Genomic DNA, 20,214 nt, shown 5'->3' with positions numbered 1-20,214 from the left:
ACCCCAACCGCCCTACTCATAGTTGTATCAGCCCTACGAGGGGAACCTAAACCAGGTTACGGACTCAAGTCGTCCACTCTACCCGCAGCCGGACGCAATGGCGGCACTGCTGGAATGATCGTGAGTTAACTTGTGTATTAATTAAATTAGATGTTCACTCTTTCTTCTCCTTCTATTGCAATGATTGGGGGTTCGGTGCTTATGGAAATGAGCTGTGATTTATTAATTACTTTATATACAAACAATTATGTAATGTCTGTACATGACAATGTGTGATTGCTATATACTGTAATGAATTGATTTTGTGAATTCCTGTCACAGATGGTAAAAGGAATGACCAGAATCCAATTAATCATAGTATATAATGATACACTACAGTATTTAAGAACAACTTTGTTAATAATGTCCAAAATTGAAAGTAAAACATTCCAATTATTATGCCCACTACTTTTGGGAGTTGGCAAAGTGAATACAGTGTAAAATATTAGGTATACCTAATATTTTATACCGGTAATAATAAATAAAAAAAAAGGATATAAATTACACAAACAAAAAATAGTTGCCAGTACTAGTCATCGTTATCATCAGTCTCGATTGAGAAGCATTCATTTCCAGTTATAATGCTGGAAAACCAGTTACAAACAAATTGAGCGAGAGTAGAACCAATGTAACGGTGCCACTACATTTCTAAAGATCCCAGTGGAAGTCTTGGAGAAGGTAATGGTAAAGCACACTCATTAGCATAAGTGTGTGTTCCTCCTAATATTGTATCACCATTGGGAGTTTGTTTACTGACCTGTGTTGGCCTCTATGGCCCCTCAGTTGTGAGCTCCCTCAGACAACCTCCCAAGCCTGGCTACGGTTTCTCGCCACGCAACACCTTCTACCGCCAGGGTCTAGGATCATATTCTGCGCTTCATGTAAGTCACTGCTTATACACCCTCAATACTGGTTTCTTGCATTATCTTACTTACAATTTTTATGAACATATTAATTATCATATAATTCTCAGCATAATAGCACAACTTTGGTATGATGTTCTGACAGGATACGCAGAATGTTTGTTAAATGCAGAATGAGCTTCATTATGTAAATTTGTAAAGTATGATACTCCACTTACATCACTTTTGTTTTATTGGGTTTCTTAAGATTTTAAGTAAGCTCTGTATTACTCTCCTGTGTCGCATCTTGATTGGTGTTTTTGATATACATTACTTTGCTCAACACACCGCACTCTCAAAACCTGCACATGTCTGCCACTTGTTTTGCTTGGCTGTTTATTTCTACTGGTGGGGAGAGTATTCATTGTTTCCACTTGTATTATATGTTAACAGCAGTGGCTATAAAATATTGACAAAATATTGATTGATTATCTATCAAAATTGATTATAAAGATTGCTTATTGTACAAGTTTTTTGTATTAACAACTTGGATGTTATTTTCCAAAACAAAACGTAATTATCGAATGTTTTCATACATAAATACAAATAATACCACTATGTCGAAAATAGCTAATTTTTTCACATTACAGGGCGACTACAGCTTTTCAGGGCTCGGGGAGAAGACGCAGAGCACAGAGTTTAGCAGTGCCCGTTCTGATGGTGAGTACTGTACACTATTTACACCACACACACACACACACACACACACACACACACTTAGGACAAAGACTAAAGCTATCTCGAGTAATAAATTTGATCAGACATTGAGGGGGTTTGGTATTATTACTGGTAATTTAATACAGTGGTACTAGATTACAGTTGTGATTCTTCTACTGTGGAAACTCTACTGTAGAAGACAGACAAATACAGGGTATTGCCAGTTATTTATATATTATATATATTAATATTCATGCATTTAATTTTAAGCTCATCATAATACAAAATTCAAATTGTCAAAATGTTTGTTATGGTTCTTGTATAATATTTCTGAAAGAATATTTTGCAATAGTAATTTTTTTTAAATTATAGGTTTAGTTTATTATTAACTGGATGCAAGAGAATGTACTTAATTGTAGCAATTGGTTTCATGCATTATATAAGCTGAGCTGTACCATATACTTGCTAATCGTCATATATATATATATATTGCGTACAGTGCCTTGTTAGACAGTTTTTGAAGGAGTGAGGTACTTTTTTTTTTCTTTTTTTGCATTGCTAACTAACCAGTCTGCTTCAGTGCCTTGTAGTTGCATTTAACAGCATACACTAGGAACTGTTCATATATCTGAAGAGTGCAGATTTTGTACTCTGGCTTCTGTTGAACTTCTTTAGGTTTTAGGATTATATATATATATATTATTATAAATAAAATCATTCACTTGGACTTTATTAGCCTCGAACCACAGGTCTCACAAGTAGCAGCTCGCAACTCTGTTAAGCGAGTCAACAGCGTTCCCTAAATAGGAAGGATTCCAGAGACGCCTATCTGGTGTCCAACTAGAACTTTAAGCCTTCTTTGGGATGCCACTTTGGCATGAAGGTGTTAGTGGCACCTCAGGTAAGGCCTAAAATTCTAGCTGGACAGCAACAGATAGGTCTCTCTGGAAAAGGAGAAAGCACCAAGCCATTATGGCACTATAGCACTGGGAAGAGATTAGGATAAGGATGTGTGTGCTGGGATGGGGGAAAAGGAATGGTACCCAGAATGGTCTCTCTGGTGTCCTTCTTACTTAAGGGGTGTTGGTGGCTGAGTCGGTAGAGCCGTGTTTACTATTTGTATTTACTATTTGTGCCAGCAGGATCAAGCTGGCTGTTCTTGGAACCCGCCGTTCTGTCGGTTACCTAATGTACTTTCTTTGACCTATTTTTTCCTATATCTCACACATCCCCAGGATGCTGCGCATAGCACCTGTACAATTCCCAGGTACCTAGGTGACAATAATCGGGTGAGAGAAACTTTGCCTCTTTCTGCCTTGACCGGGAATCAAATGCAGGGTCCTTAGTACAGTACTGTACAATGAACCCAGAGCACTGTCCACTCGGCTGAGAGGTGTTGGACCTCGTAACAGGTGTTGGCTGCTGCTTGTGTGGTCTACAGTGTAAGGCTCTTATGGTTCAAGTGAATGAAATGTTATTTTATATATATATATATATATATATATCTATCTCTGCTATAGATGTTAAAGATTAGCTTCAGATTTGATAGTCACATTTTGATCAGTGTGCAGCAGTTAGTATAATAATGCATAACAAGTTCTCTTTTTAAGTTTTATATATATATATAGTATATATATTTTTTATTTTTTTTAGAGGCTTTAAAATAGATGTATTTCATAGTTAAATCCTGATATCCCGATATCTCTGTCCCCCCCCCAAATTTTCTTCTGAAAAGTTAGCCATTAATGCATCAATGGATTTATTTTGTTGCTCTGTACAAGAAGTAGGATTGGGTACAGTGAGCTTCACAAGCATCTCTCATCAGCCAAATTGGCTGTGAAGAAGTTGAGGGTCTAACCAGAAGTTCCATACCAGTAATGAAGTAAATACTGGTATATAAGCTTGATTTGTTATAGAAATATGGCATATTTAGTCATTCCAAATAGATAATAATCTCAGAAGCCTTCTTCAATTACAGTATTTGTAATTTCAGTACTTTTATCCTGCAAATTATCGTGTATAATTGAATAATAAGGCCAGTTACGGACCTTGAGCCAGATTTACGAAGCAGTTACGCAAGCACTTACGAACATGTACATCTTTCCTCAATCTTTGACGGCTTTGGTTACATTTATTAATCAGTTTACAAGCATGAAAACTTGCCAATCAACTGTTGTTATTGTTATAAACAGCCTCCTGGTGCTTCGGAGCTCATTAACTGTTTAATAATTGTAAACAAAGCCGCCAAAGATTGAGAAAAGATGTACAGGTTCGTAAGTGCTTGCGTAACTGCTTCGTGAATCTGGCCCCCTTGAGCCCAGAGTCAGTAGTCAGCGTGCACCCAATTCTTCTCTTCTTTCTCCCCATTTCCCAACTGGTTGTGAATGTCGGGCACAGGAATGTAGAGAAATAAAGATAGTAGGAGCAACATAAACAGGATCTTTTTAAAAGGATCTGTGTATTTGATTGTGGTTTTGGTCTCTCAGTTTCAGCAGGTTCGCTCACAGAAGCCGATAGGAGCGCATTGGTATGTATTAATGGCTTGCTCTGAGGGCACTCCTGTAGATGTGCATAGGCTTGATTAATTTGGATATTGGGCTTGATTGATGGATAAAAATATTTTTAGCTAAAATACTGTTTCCCTATGTTGTTGTTGTTAGCATCAAAATAAAAAAATTAGCATTGTTAGCACACACATTATTAGCCAAAATGTTTGTGCTATTTGTATGTTCAATTTCATGTGCAAAATGTCTTTTATGGGAAACTATCGACGTTTGTCAATTATTACTAGTACAGTAGTTTGTTTTTTTAAATACCTGAACTCGCACACATAATTAAACAACATAGTATTATTGGGGGTGGCACTGTAGGTGGTATGCACGCCACTAAGCCCAGTAAGGTAAAGCACCATTGGATCTGGCCACTAACTGGCTCAATAAATGCATGGATTCCCTCAGCTTGACTTGGGGAATGTCCTTGCCTTGAGGTGCTTCCGGGGCTTAGCGTCCCCGCGGCCCGGTCGTCGACCAGGCCTCCTGGTTGCTGGACTGATCAACCAGGCTGTTAGACGCGGCTGCTCGCAGCCTGGCGATAAGCTTTCGTGCCCCATAAATGCATATCATATTGTACATCTTGTGATAAGTGTGATTTTTTAAATAGTGAAAATGTAATGCATAGTATGGCTGACATTATACTGTAGATTAGGTTTGGTTTCAGTAAACACCAAACTCTAATTTACCCGGTATGTGCACAATGTCGTTCATACTGCATGGAGGATGCTTTCAGTACTTATAAAACTGCACTTACACAATTTGTACAATACTATATGCAGTCTGCTGTGTTGTTTGAATATGCTGTGAAGATGGGTTCTTTTTGATAATGTGTTTTTGTTCATGTTTTGTTCATGTTTGATAATGTGTTTTTGGAGAGAGATTTGTGTTTCTTCACTACACAGTTTGTGAGACATATGCTAACATTCATTGGTTAGACTTTTAATTGCATTGTTATTTTGTATGCTAATTTAATGATTCTGTGGATCATAAATTTATTCATACTACTGTTGAAATTTGCCTTAAAGGCCAAGATATGAATTAATGGTCTTGCCTTAGTTATCAGAATTATATTGTAATGTTAACAATCAAGTCTATAGTCATTACAATATTTAGTGGTTTTATTATAAATAAATTCTTTATTTTTACAATATTTAGTGTCGACTTGGTGTTAATGACGGAAAAGCAAGCTTCAAATGTAGAGAATGATGCGCGATCTTGCACTTTGTAAATGTGAAATTAGACCAATATTAATGTGTGCAGACATGTAATTTTTGGGTGTACAGTACATGCGTTACACGTACCTTTTCCTCTTGTATACTCGAGGAACTGTGTTATGTTTACTGCTGTTCCCATTTATATACAGTCAATCTTCAATCTTGGAAATGCATCAATATTAAGAGGCAGTAAAATATATTAGTCGGGAAATTGTGAAAAAATTACTCAAGCCCAAAATCCGTTACATCACAAAATTTACCCTTTTAACACCTTATGAAAACAAAAGTAGGTTTATCATTTCCTGGGAAAGCATGCATTCTGTAATGTTCGTTTCTTGTGGTAATACTGATGTATTGTTTTTGGTACAAGGTCCTGCTTTACTTTCTTAGTTGTAACACATTTTCAACACATTGCTTCCCTTTGTATTATTTTTAATAATTGCACTTGTAATTTTGTTTTATTCAAGACCTTATACCATAAATGGTTATCTTTTGCTCATTTGTAGTGGAGAGAATGCCACATAACAGTGCTGCATACTTTAGAATGCCATTGCATATACTGTATATATATCTAGTACTTGCCGTACATTATTCTCCTGGATTTTCCCTATGTTCTGGGTGGAGTGAACAGTTTTCAGTAATTGTCATAGTCCCTTCCTTTGCTGTATATTGCCACACAATTTAGAGCATGAAGCCAGGGTGGAAGACTAACTATCATTCATGTCTTGGTTTGTAATCCTTTTTAAATCATTTTTATACTTACATTGTTTTGTGTTCATTAGCTGTTAGATATACTGAATTGAGAAGCTTTTACTTTAAATGTAAGCTTTTAATGTTTTTTTTTTATATATAGTTTTATATTAGCAGGATGCAACTTTGGAAAATATACCAGTATTCTAAAATGGTATTCAATAACACAATTGTCAATTTCTTGTTATATTCTTCAAGATCCTGCATGAAATATCCTCTCATGGTCAGTGGAAGAACACTATTGTTATTGATAGAATGGTGCATTCATGATTTTTATATGATAGTTTTACAATTGCCAAAATACAGGTTCAGTATTTAAGTATTTTTTGAAGTTTTTTGAATCAAGTGAATCAAAGCGAGAAATCCAGTTTAAGTTGGATATATGTGTGTAGCTGCATGTAAGTACAGTATAGCCACGTTCTGCTGACTTATACTCGGCTTTCATTTTGATTATCTATTTCTTGAAGAATGACATTCAGTGGCTAAATTTTGTATATGGGAGCACTATGGATGACGTGTTATTGTTGTCCTATCTGTAAGCTAAACTAGGGCAAATGTAAGTACTGTAGGGGAAAATAGCTTGAATATCATTTTCAAAACCATTATCTATAATGAAACTCTGCATTAAATAAGTGGAAAAAATACGATGCCTAACTAAATTCACCAAATATTAGTTTAAATTAATGGTTATAACTGACTGACCAAAAACTCCAATAATAATCCTAAACATTAAGAGACAAGAACATAATGCTATTACATAGTAATGTGCGAAGATACGGATCTCGTAATAAGTACAATTAGACCATTGACGGAGGAGAGAGAAGTTGAGCATTAAGTAGAATATGACGGCTGACGAGAGTTTGGAGGATGTGTGAACTTGCTGCTTCAGGGCTGGACAATTTTCATGCCTTAGCTCCAGAACTTTACTGATAGAACAATGCAATGTTTTATTGTGTTCAGTATGAGGGGAGCAGCATTATGAACTAAAAATACTGTACAATTGAAGTAAATAATAAAAATGAGATAAAATTATAAAGTGTGTCATGGTTCTCTAAAAACCAAAATGATGATTGCAATATACTGAGGATATTACAAATTATATTATACTAGAAATTAGATAGTAATATCTTCCACTGACCTGAATCACCTGTTGACATATGACCTTTGGCTTTGACTTTTGTCTACACAGGTTTAGCAACTGCTTCCGTGCTTTCCTCATAATTTATATGTAAATTTGTAATTCATTGATTTGTATGATGTATATTATAGGTAGAGTATAGGTTGTGTTGGGATGACAGCTAGCACACCTCATCGACACGAATGTTTTTCATGCTGTATAAAATAGCTTATACACACAATTCTGGTTGTGAAATGTTTGTGATTGAATGGCTTTTTGTGAAAAATGGATTAGAATTAGATTTTGAATGAGTCTGCTTAGCCATTGCATGCACTAGTGAGATAGAAAAGGCCTAGTTTAAAATTAATCATAAAAATAGTACTGTACATTATTTGATCAGGAACATCCAAGCTATACCTTTGTCAATATTTTCTCCTGTTCACAGCGGGGTAGTGACGTGGAATTTTCCCCAGACATCATAACAGATTACCACCTCGTAATTATAAAATTTTAATGATGCTGTATTGGAATGTTACAAGTATTTACTATGAAATAAATATATATTTATATATAATATAAAATAAACCATTTTACTATTACATGACTCAATTTAGACATAATTTGATGGCAAAGAAATGAAACGTTAAATGTAATGAAATGCCCTTTTCTGGTGTACCCTCGTAAGGTCCTTGATAGTTTCACCAGACCTTTTGCTCTGGTGAAGCCAAACCTTGTGAAGTGAACAAAGTGTAAGAATCCTACCCTGATCTGCCAGGACCAGAATCTGGCTCTGATAAGAGTGGAGCTTGGGGATCAGAGATAGACCCAAATTTAAGAAACCAAACCTTGAAATTTCAAAATTAATAACTCTTACATTGTCCACCACCAGGTAACAATGCTAGTTAGTAATAACACTAAACTGGAAGAGGTGTTAAGTCCCACCTTAGTTCCTTTGTGTGTACAAACTCCACTGAAATTGGAAGCAAAGGGTGGGAAAGGGGAGGTTATCTTGATGATTTCGGGGCTTTAGTGTCCCCGCAACCCGGTCTTTGACCAGGCCTCCACCCCCAAGAAGCAGCCCGTGACAGCTGACTAACACCCAGGTACCTGTTTTACTGCTAGGTAACAGGGGCATAGGGTGAAAGAAACTCTGCCCATTGTTTCTCGCCGGCGCCCGGGATCAAACCCGGGGTACAGGATCACAAGTCCAATGTGCTGTCCACTCGGCCGACCGGCTCCCTGGTGCCAAGACGCCACTCAAATTTTTTTTAATTTTGCTGGGTATGTACTATATTTGAGCAAGTTATTTTCCAGAGCTATATCCACATAGTGCAGAACTTTTCAAACCCTTCAAAAAATAAATAGGGACCTTGCCCTAGAAGCATCTGGAAGTAGTTAGGACAAACAGATGAAACAACCCGAGGAGAGAGGTCTGCTCCAGAAATCGGGCAGTTTGGCAGATAACAAGTGGCAATGGTTTGGTTTGGCTTCCAGAAACCCTGGCTCAGATATCTGAACAGGGCATATCTGAGAGAGACAGGAATGGTGCAGTAGTCTTGTACAGCTTGGCTGTAGGGTAGCAAATATTCCCAAATAGGTGCTTGTTCTGGAGTGCTGTATCTTTCTGGGGTGATTTTTCCTAGGTTTTGTGGTGAATCTTTGATCTCAGATTCTGGGGCCAGATTCACGAAGCATTTACGCAAGCACTTACAAACGTGTACATCTTTCCTCAATCTTTGACGGCTTTGGTTACATTTATTAAACAGTTTACAAGCATGAAAACTTGCCAATCAACTGTTGTTATTGTTATAAACAGCCTCCTGGTGCTTCGGAGCTCATTAACTGTTTAATAATTGGAAACAAAGCCGCCAAAGATTGAGAAAAGATGTACAGGTTCGTAAGTGCTTGCGTAACTGCTTCGTGAATCTGGCCCCTGGTCCAGGTAATAGCATCAAGGAGCTAGTTAGTCCACCAGAAGGGATGTTTCTTTTACATTAAAAACTATATTCTTAATTCTTAAAGCAAAAAAAAATGGTAGCTACCAACATTATTTAATGACCGAACCAACATTTTTTTTAATAATAAAAACATTTTTTACTGGGATTATTCATTAAATAACATTTGTATATGTTAAGATAATTGACGTATATGTTAAGATAATTGACTTGATATACTGGGAAATATTCTATATGCACTACCCTGTGGGGAACGCAGTAAAAGGTGACATACTCTACTGGTAGATACGAGCTCTCCACTGCAGTAAGATTTTAATGTTTATAGAAGCAAGACATGTATGGAATGAAGCAAGTCCTCCCAACACAATTATTTCTAGGAAATAAAAAAAGGAGCTTTTATTACATTGAGAAGTTTGGTAAATTATTTTAAGATAAAAAAAATTGGCTGTAGATGTTAGTACTTGTCAAAGTAATTCCTGTAATCCAAGTTGAATTTGTATGTTGTCTTAGTTACTAGTAGGTCTCATTATTCAGTTTTGAAGTATAATAGATGTGAATCTGTATGTACTTAATATTTACATTTCCTAGAAATATACTTTACTTTCTTGTAAGATTTTTTGAGTGGCTAGCAAGGCAGATATACAAAAGATCACAAATAGCAATGGCATACATCTGTTCACAATGTGTACACAGATGCTTGTTATTAGTGTGTAATCGTGTGTATATCTACTATTGCTTGACCAGTTTTGGGAACATTATTTCATGCAAGTTTTTCACAGAACGCCGAGCTGTGTGCATCAGCAACGTACAGTAGTGGCCTGCGTGGTTACTCCTCCTACTCTCCCCACCTTCGTCGCTCACTGCCCAACATGCATCATATGTCCTCTGAACCCCCTAAGATTTACCCTGCACACCTCTTACTAGTAACTAACTATCGCCTGCCCAATGATGTGGATCGCTGTCATTTGGAGGTTAGTGTTCTATACAGTATGTCCTAGGAATCTTTTTAAAAGTGTTATGACCTTCATTTATTATATTCCTAGTCTTTCTAGGCAAGCCGCCTCAGTAGCTTCCCAACTGCTTTGTCTGGGGCCAGATTCACGAAGCAGTTACGCAAGTACTTATGAACGTGTACATCTTTCCTCAATCTTTGATGGCTTTGGTTACATTTATTAAACAGTTTACAAGCATGAAAACTACCCAATCAACTGTTATTGTTATAAGCAGCCTCCTGGTGCTTTGAAGCTCATTAACTTTTTAACAATTGTAAAAAAAGATGTACAGGTTTGTAAGTACTTGCATAACTGCTTAGTGAATCTGGCCCCCTGGTTTCTAATAAGATTTCCACACACCATAAGGACCATGGACCTAGTCTACCAGGATCAGTATTTGGTTTGGTAATTGAGGCTAGGGGAGCATGGGAATCGGATATCAACTCAAAATTAAGAAAACTTTTTGAAAAGTCAGTTAAAACAAAACAAAACAAAAAACAAAAAACAGTGTTCCTAATCCTCAATATGTTGGACATCATTATTTGTTGATCTCTTGTGATAGAGCAGTTATCTTTTTCTAATTTTAGTTATCTTATTTTTATAATAATGATATATGGATGTAATGGAGTGAACCAAGACCCATGACAAAATTCTGCTACTATTTTGTAATTGATTACCATTTGATATTGTGTACAAAGACCAACAGTTAATGTCAAAGGGCAATTTGATCTTCAGTGCCATTGTTAAATCTATTCCTGGGTGATATTTTCAGAAAAAAAAGGGCAGCAAAGGAGTGGGTTGCAAAATGCATCCTTTGTGCTGTGCCAGGAACAGATTTACATACTGTATCACATTGTAGGTCCTATTTAAGTGTTTCCTTCGACTGCTCAGTTCTTGCCTCTCATTCTGTGGTCAGGCCTGTGGCTTAGTTGGCTTGCTAGTGAGCTGTCCTCATCTATGTTTAGAATTTGGCTTGATTATTCTCTGGTGTCTGCCTCCCCTCTTGTCCACTCCTATTTTCAGGCAGTGGCTGTGTTTTTCTGCTTTCTCAGTAGCAGTTTCATTGTGTTTGTAACTTGTCCACAATGTTTTGTCGCTGGGTTCTGTCCCTGTTTTTTAGGGGGTGGTCTTCTAGGGTCCTTGTCTTTTCCTGTTGGGGTAGGCATCTGGTGGTGCCTTGTCTTGCAATTTGCCCCCCTTGATCATGCTGTGCCATGGCAGCTGGCACAGTTTGTTTTTTTAACTTCATGATGCTTGGGTCTTCTGTGTCTTGTTACCCTGAGGTGGGCATTTGTTGCCACTCCTTACAGCTGGTTTTGTGTTGTTCAGCTGTCCTCTGCTAGGCTGCTGCTTGTCAGCTTGGTCTTGGTGGCTTCTGTCCTTCATAGCCCTGTTACTTTGCCATGTGGCTTTTGGGTTGTTTGCCGTTTGGCTGGCCTGGTCTCGATGTGGCTTCCTATGCGTTCCCCTGTAGTTTGGCTGCTGCTCCTGGTGCTTCTGGGCTGAAGCTATTTGTTGGCAGGTAGTTTTCTGACCCTGGTCCCTTGTACCAGGCTTGTTTAGTTTTGTTCTGCTAGGCCCTACTGCTCAGCCAGCCAATAGGCTTCCCTCTGGCAGGCACTCTTCAAGTGTTCTGCGCCTTTTTCTGCTAGGTTTTCAGTGCCCAGTGCTCCTCTGCTTTTGGGGTTCCTGGCTTCTGCTTTCCTTCACCCCTGGTGTGTTCTTCTTTTTTTTTTTTTTTTTTTTTTTTTTTTTTTTTTTTTTTTTTTGTGGTGTGATAACAACAGGGAGTTGGTATCTCCTTCAGAAAACAAGCTTTGACTGCAATGCAACACTCCTTTCTGGTGGATCCTCGGTGGATCCCTGGAACCCCCCCACCCCCTCCTCATAATTTTGAGGTGTGTCGGCTTGTTTACTGTTTGGCTCATGACTAAGTGCAGCAGCTGATCCTAGAGCTCCTGGTGCAGCCACCTGGTGGTGGCAACTACTACTAGTGGGTGAAGTAAACTAATGGGTGCCTCATTTGCAGAGTTGTTTAGATTTTCCTTCTTGTTTCTCTGCCTTTCTTGTGGCTGATTTCTTGGCGAGGTTGATCTGGAATAGAATCCATTGCTCTCTCTGTCTCTGTGAGGGACAAAGTTTTGGTTTCTGGTTCCCTGTAGGCCTTTGATGGCCACTTAAGTTCTGGTACCATTTTGAGGTCTGTCGTACCAAAGCATTAAGCATTGGGAAGCTACCGAGTCGCCCAGAAGGTGGCGTTTTTATTACTTTAAGTACTTTATCTGGGCTATTGCCATCTCACTTCATTTCCATGGAAAAAAGATAACAATGATAAGGATGCTGAAAATATTCCAGTGTAACCTTTATTTGTAAATAAAATGGGTGTTTACTATTTGTTTAACTTTATTCTTTAGATGTGGTAATTTCATAAGGCTTTATTGAAGTCTTTGCTCATTTAACCAGAGATATTTGTTCCTTTTTTTCAGCGTCACCTATCTGATACTGATTTTGAAATGGTGTTCCACATGACTCGTATGGACTTTTATCGCCTTCCTGAATGGAGGAGAAATGATTTAAAGAGGCGTTCCAAGTTTTTTTAAAAATTAATTATTTTTATATTTTCATTAATATATGGGAAATGTAGTCACCCACTTAGACTATCAGCTTACTCATCCATATAAATTGTTTCAAAAGTAATAATGGTCCTTTTAATATTGAATTATTAATTGGAACTAACACAAATTTTCTTTTGTGTTTATATTAACACGTCAAGATAATTATTATATAGGAATACTGTTTCAAAGTCTACAAGCTAACTTCAGAATCCACTTGCCCTCAATAATGTACATGTGAGAGCTACTTAATTCCATCCTTATTATCAGTTTTGGGAAGTATAGCAATTATCTACAATCAATTTCTGTGAAATTCTCCAGATCAAATTTGAGAATGATCCAAACGAAGGTGCTTTGATCAATTCCATAAACATATATTTATAGCAGATATATGTGTAGTATTTTATAATATTAATAGGATCTTCAGTTAGGTTGAAATTAATAGCAATTTTTGTACACCACGCTAGCAAAATTTTGTCCAGATAGGTTCATAAACTATTATAGATATTTATCAAAATATTTTTTAAGCAATATTTTAAATGTTGATGGCTTATGTTGGGTCAAAAGATAGTAGAGTCTGGGTGCATTTTAGTTATGTATGGATTGAGCGCTATATGGTTGTTTGTCCACACTGATGCTTGTTACGTCTCCCAGTTTGACATCTTCTAGTCTCTTTTATTCCATTAGATCCAGACTATTAATGGTTCTTAGAATTTATTATGTGTTGAAGTCTCGCTATTGCTTGTTTTTGGTGCTTATGTTGGGCAGTGATCTTCCATACCCGAGATCATTAAGGAGTTTTGCTTTTAGAAAAACTGTCACATAAATTCTTTTTGTTACTATGTAAATATGATAAGACTTATTGAAGTTCCTCAAGCATAACATGCCAAATTTTGTCACATCCATAAACTTATTCAAATTCAATCAAATCTGCAAGGTATATTATATAAATGGAATATAAGCTTGAGTTTCACTCGGTTGTAAATTACAAGTTTAACCTGTTTGTAAATAGTGCGTGCTAGAGCTTCATATGTGGTGCGATCAGTGGTTGTGATCCTTAGCGGGAGTCAGAGTCCTACTTAAGGGTGCGTTAGGAAGGCTTTGCTAGCTTATGTTATTTTAAATAAGAAGGTTCTTAAATTGTATGGTTTAAGGGGGTAGTGTGTTCCTTCGTGATCATCAGGTAGAGAACACTTCTCTCTCAGCTTTTAAGGTGTTAAGGCATTTCTTTATTCCTTCTTTTTTTTTTATTAGCAAAGCTTTACCTATTTTTGTATTACCGTGAAGAACTTTTTGTGTTCCATCAAAGTGAAAGACAAAAATAATGAGATTATAGTGTCTTATTAATTCTGTATTGCTGATCACATCATGTCAGTCAGGGGTGGGGATTATGGAGGACGGAGGGTCATCTGTTATTACAACTGTGTATTATTGCAGCAGCTAAATAAATGGTTGTCCCAACTGCCAGGGTCTTTTCTGAATGACATATATTTTATATTTTAGCTTTTTTATATAAAAGATAGTATCATTAGTATTAATGTCAAGAAAGAGTTGTGAAGTTGTAAAGATATACCAGCCAGAAAGTGTTGCGTGTTCAGTTCATTCATCTGTGCTGAAAGTGACCTTTATTGTCATCATGTTGATATTATGAAAGTCTTAGATAATTAAGGTTGGGTTATCACAGATGGGCATTGGTATCCTCTTTGCATAGTAATATAACACATGTGGTACTATACCTGTTTTCTCTATATGAAAATTAACTTTATGCTGCTGTATTTTGTTTTTATAGTTTAATAATTATAATATTTATTATGAGTTCAATGAATTTCAAAACCTCCACACAAGAGGACCAATGGCATATTCATTAAAGTTTTTTATTTTATAATCAGTTAGAGAATTGTAAAATGTTTCCTTACACTTTCTGCAGGTCAGTATATCCAAAAACAATTTATTATAATTTACACTCGATGATACATTTATTTTATGGGTTTTCTTGCAAGTTGTACAAACTTGCTTGTATGTTTATATAAAGTTTCTGTACTCTTTCCCCCTTGTATGCTTGATCTGATCGTTACTAAGTCAAGCAGGTCTTCATGAAGTATAATTATATTTGTACAGAATATGTAAATACATTTATTGCTTATTTTTAACAGTTGTAAGATATAACAGTTACTTTCTTGACTCTCATAATAGTATATGTTAACTATATTTTCTTAATATTACCCACTGTATCTTCATATTAATTTTTTACATCATTTGTTGACGTTTTGCATGTACTGCATTCTTATTTTTCATTCTCACTTTTTTTATGGTAGATCTATGTACTGTTTATTTTTTTAATGGACCGGTGTTTATAAACATCTTTTTAAAAGAATCTGATATTTACCATTTTAAAAACTGCAACACACATTTTCTAGTTAAATTTTAAATATGGTGTGAAATGATTTTAAAGGTAGCTCGACAGCATAAATGTTCTTTTATGTAGATTAATTTTGCCTAATGTGATTAAGAGGGATGTTCTTAAACTTCAATTAGTCCTATTATTCTTGAAATCTTGGATCTACCAATATTGACGATAAGTCACAATAACGTGGCTGAAGATACGACGACCAAACCACACACCAGAAGATGAAGAAACGATGAAGTGATGAAACGATGAAACCAGACGATGAAGTTGTCTCTTCATCGTCTGGTGTGTGGTTGTCATTTTCCAATGTTGTAAACTTGGCATTCATTACAAATTGATCACAATTCATCAAAGCCTTCTTATCATTACAAACCAGTCCCTTGTTACAGAATAGGCCTTCGTTAAGCCTTGGCATGTACTACTTTGTTAAAATGGAGTGTAAAATTTTTATTAATTTCTTATAGTGCAACTTTTTTTTTTTTTTTAGCCTGCACAGAATGCACCTTTACAATTCATAGTGCAATTGCAAGTTCAACAAGCACAATGTTTATATAATTTATCTTATGTGGTTTGTCAGTTTAACCCTTGTGGACAATGTTCACTGGGAGGTTATTCCAAGTGTAAGAATTATTTGGGCAATAATAATAGTTCAGATTGAGGCAATTATAAGGCTCATGTTCTATGCTTTTAGGAAGTTTGTCTTCTTGTAGTTGAACTCTGGGCAGCTACTCTTACTAATGAGTGTTACGAACTGTTTGATTCTTGGTGCCAAAAACTGGAATTCCTCAGCTGTGAACAATACTCACAATATTTTGCATGTTTGTTACCTGCTTTCCCTCCTTTAATGTATCACTTAACATAAGGACAATTGTTAATAGTACTACATTATTAACATGGGCAAAGCAAGGGTGATGGTACAATGTGGCATGGTCAGGTATTTTACTTAGACCAATTGGTTGTGGTCACTCACACGGAACTCTTACCTTGGTTGCATCTACGATTTCCATCTTTTTGGCACCTGCCGAGCAGGTGAGCAGCAGGTGAGTTGCTCCATTTTCTTTATTTTCATACTTTCCAAATGTTCTCGTACATTACAAACGATAACACACACACACACACTTATTTTTTTAGTACTGGCACTTAAACTACATCTTCACACACATTGTGATCAACTGTGTCATTAATACCAGACTAGAATGTGAAAGGAACTGATATGATGTAAAATGCCTGAAGATGCCACATGAGGGTAAAGGAATGAGACTCGGACCACCAGCCTTAATGCCACACTTTTGGCTCCCAGTTACACTAACCTTTTAACTTTCCTTCTTGTTTAGTACTGCAAGTTTATGAAGACCTGTACGACAAGCTAATGATGACTAGTTTTAAGTTGCTTCATTATGTAAATAAGACCTGTAATTTCTTAAGAATGTATACTTCTTCAACAATACCTAAATTCTTCTACTCTTGCAATTAGTTCTATTCAGTGGCTTTATCAGTACGTATCACATTCAATATATTTTTGTGACTGTCGTATGTAACACTATTTACATGTTTTTATAACATTGTTGTCATGTTATATTTTTTGAATTTAGTCTGGCTGCTATGTCATTTACCCCTTCCTGGTGAAGTGTCAGATGTTAAAAGAACAATATGAAGATAAAAAAAAAAGCTGTTAAATTCTTCAGTTATTATTTCCATACACAACTGTGAATATGAAAGTATATTAAGACAATACAAAAGGAATCAATTGATGGGTTCCCATTCCATGGCTAAAATATGTGAAACAAACGTTACGAAAATTCCACCTTAGTGAAAAGTGTCAATTGATAACCAACGCAACAACTTGTGTGTTTCTGATTTGTCAATAAAAATATTTAATGTAATGTGCTATTTCATCGACAAAATTCCCTCTTCATTGTACGGTATCTAGCAAAGCAAATAATAGAAGATGAATTTCCAAAGTATATTTTTTTCCTCCTACCATCATTTCATTATTTATATTATTTTATTATTACATATTATATTATATTACAGTATTTTTGAGGAATGGCAACCCAGTGTTAATACTTATAAAAAGGTTAAAAAGGCTTCCAGAATACAATGAGACTAAGATCTCATAATCAGACCTCTGTCATCAGTTTCTTAAAAAACCCAGGGACAAATGCTCACATGTATGTATGTATGTGTATTTGTATATGTATACACGTGTGTATGTTGTGTATGTATGTATATATGAGTATATATTATATATATATATATATATATATATATATATATATATATATATATATATATATATATATATATATATATATAAATAACATACAATATATAATGTATATATACATGAAGGCAAATAAAACAATAACTTGTGCTTTCATGTTAAAACATTTTTGAAGGTACAATCAGTGAAATACAACAGCTAAATAAGTTTGTGTGTGAGGTGTAAAACAATGTTTTTGTAATATTGGTTCATGAACATAAGAACCAATTGTTCTTATGTTCATGAACTAATATTACTAAGACATTGATTTACACCTCACACACGAACTTATTTACCTGTTGTATTTCACTGATTGTACCTTTGAAAATGTGTTAACACAAAAGTGCTCGTCATTTCTAGTTTAATTTTTCTTCCTGCTTAAATATTTTCACATTATCAGGTGTTAATTTCTTAGGACATACATACATACATAAATATATATAAATATACAGTATATACATATATATAAATATATATATATAGATATTATTATATGTATATTATATATATCAACAACAGCTGTTGCTTTTAGTATATTATGTGGGAAGGGGTGCAAAGTTTTGTGTATTCAAGTGTTTGACATGTAAAAGCATCGCTATCGTAATTATCAATTTTTTTTTTATTATAGGTATCCTTTTGCTGTGCTCGTTTTACAAAATTATTTTGTGGTAAGGGTTTGGACCAATTATTTCTTCCCACTAAAATCACTGCACTATATCCATGATGGACCTTAATATTTTTCCCACAGTAATATGTTTGAATTATGTGTAATGTGTCTCAACATTGGCTCTGATGCTTCCCCTCAACTGTTGATCAACATTGGCCCAGATGCTTGCCACCACACATTAAGAGGCATATGTTTAAGTAAGCAAGAGTACAAGCCACTCCTATTCTGTACTTGTACTCAAGACGTGCATCTTCATATGCTTACAGTAACTGCTTGGGTTGCTATAGTCTGTAGGAACCTATGGAATTACCAATAATTGACTTTGCTTGAGCCTGTGTTTTATTGACCTTGCATTATTTTATTAAAAGTTGAGCATACACAATATGACTAGCTTAGAGACACAGGAAACAAATACCGAATGCAGAATTTAACTTAATACTGTAATAATACATATAAATGCAAAACATATTCTACAGAAGTGGACATGGCCAAAGGTAGGCTACAATAAGTGTGAAAATGTTATGGATAATAGTGTGACTGGAAAATGAACGATATAACATAAGAATTTAAAACAACTATATAGGCAATGTGACTTAACAACACATTAACCAATCTAGGTATGAAGCAAAGCATTTCCCACCTCACTTTGTGTCTAAATTGGATTTTAGTTAACCTGAAACATCCTGAAAATTATTAAAAAAGAAAAAAGTGTTAAAATTAATGAAATGACTCTTTCTGGGGGGGAAGGTCATCGGTGGCTCCCTGTAGCTAGCAGCACTGAGGTAACTCCACACTGGTGGAGGCAGAGTTTATACACATTTTTCAAATCTTGATATGATAGAGCCCAATAGGCTCAGGAATTGGTGCACCAATTCCTGATAGTGTATTTTTTGGATTTTGGATAGTAAGCTGTCGCCAAAGGAACACACACTCAACATTGTGAGAGAGGTGTATGTGTTGCTTTACAACATCAGACTTGCTTTTAATTACATGGACGGTGAAATACTAGACTATGCATGACTTTTGTGAGACAAAAATGGGAATATGCAGCAGTTGTAATGGTGCCCAAATCTCAAGAAGCACAAACTGGAAAAGGTGCAACAGCATGCTACAAAATGGCTTCTAGAACTGAAAAACAAAGAGTTACAAGGAGAGACTGGAGGCATTAAACATGCCAAAACTAGAAGATAGAAGAGATATGATCACTACTTACAAAATACTAACAGGAATCGAGCAAATTGATAAAGGAATTACTGAAACCAGCAACTTCACAAACAAGAGGACATAGATTCAAGCTAAGGAAACAAAGATGCCAAAACAATATTAAAAAGTTTTCTTCTATAAACAGAGTGGTAAATACCTGCTTGATGGGGTTCTGGGCGTTCGTCTCCCCGAGCCAGGCTTGACTTGAGAGAGTTTGCTCCACCAGGCTGTTGCTTGGAGTGGTCTGCAGTTGAACAAGATGATTGGAGCAAGCTAAATGAGATGGTAGTCGAGGCCAAAGCTGACAGTTTCAAAGTGTTATACGACAAAGAGTATTGGGAAGACGGGACACCACGAGCGTAGATCTCATCCTGAAACTACACTTAGATAATTACCAGTCGATTGACAGTTGAGAGGTGCAACCAAAGAGCTGAAGCTCAACCCCCACAAGCACAACTAGGTGAGTACACTTACAAGTCACATCAGTCTTTCAAAGTATTTAACACTTAGATAGTAGTTATTGTTATATGTTGATTCACAGGGTAATGCGGTTATCGTTATATGACAATGAAAAATCCAATCATTTTATGGTTACGTTACTATGTGAATGTTATTAGGTGAATGCTGTCATTGTATAAAATTCCATCATAATTACATAGTATACCAATGATGTTCATATGGTTTTTATGACTGTATGGTTGAAGTACACCAGGTAAACCAATCATCAATGGAAACTATCATGTTTCCATTGATGATTGTTTGACCTTCCAAACACTAACACCTCTCCTCCTCACCGTCTTCCATATGCCAACGAGTCCTCAATAAAGGTAAGATATATTTTGTACTACAGAATGTATAAGTATGAGTAGTATTATATATAAAAT

At 35.9% G+C, this 20,214-nt stretch overlaps 1 protein-coding gene across 17 annotated transcripts in view; it reads left to right on the top strand.

Annotated features, from left to right (window-relative positions):
* Positions 1-18,457, top strand: part of LOC123746519 (actin-binding LIM protein 2) — a 284,312-nt gene extending 265,855 nt beyond the window's left edge. For 10 of the 17 annotated variants that reach the window (XM_045728060.2, XM_045728064.2, XM_069318320.1 and 7 more), the window contains 5 exons: positions 23-120; positions 1,532-1,601; positions 4,085-4,125; positions 9,966-10,157; positions 12,665-18,457. In XM_045728060.2, coding sequence (XP_045584016.1) covers positions 23-120; positions 1,532-1,601; positions 4,085-4,125; positions 9,966-10,157; positions 12,665-12,778 — 515 coding nt within the window. In that variant the 3' untranslated portion in view covers positions 12,779-18,457. Of the gene's footprint in view, positions 1-22; positions 121-822; positions 921-1,531; positions 1,602-4,084; positions 4,126-9,965; positions 10,158-12,664 lie in introns of those variants that run through there. The other 7 variants (XM_069318319.1, XM_069318316.1, XM_069318317.1 and 4 more) reach the window with 6 other exon arrangements.
* The last annotated feature ends 1,757 nt before the right edge of the window (positions 18,458-20,214 follow it).

The sequence above is a fragment of the Procambarus clarkii genome, chromosome 90, assembly GCF_040958095.1.
Source record: "Procambarus clarkii isolate CNS0578487 chromosome 90, FALCON_Pclarkii_2.0, whole genome shotgun sequence".
Lineage (NCBI taxonomy): Eukaryota > Metazoa > Arthropoda > Malacostraca > Decapoda > Cambaridae > Procambarus > Procambarus clarkii.
This window is presented reverse-complemented; position numbering and strand designations above follow the sequence as displayed.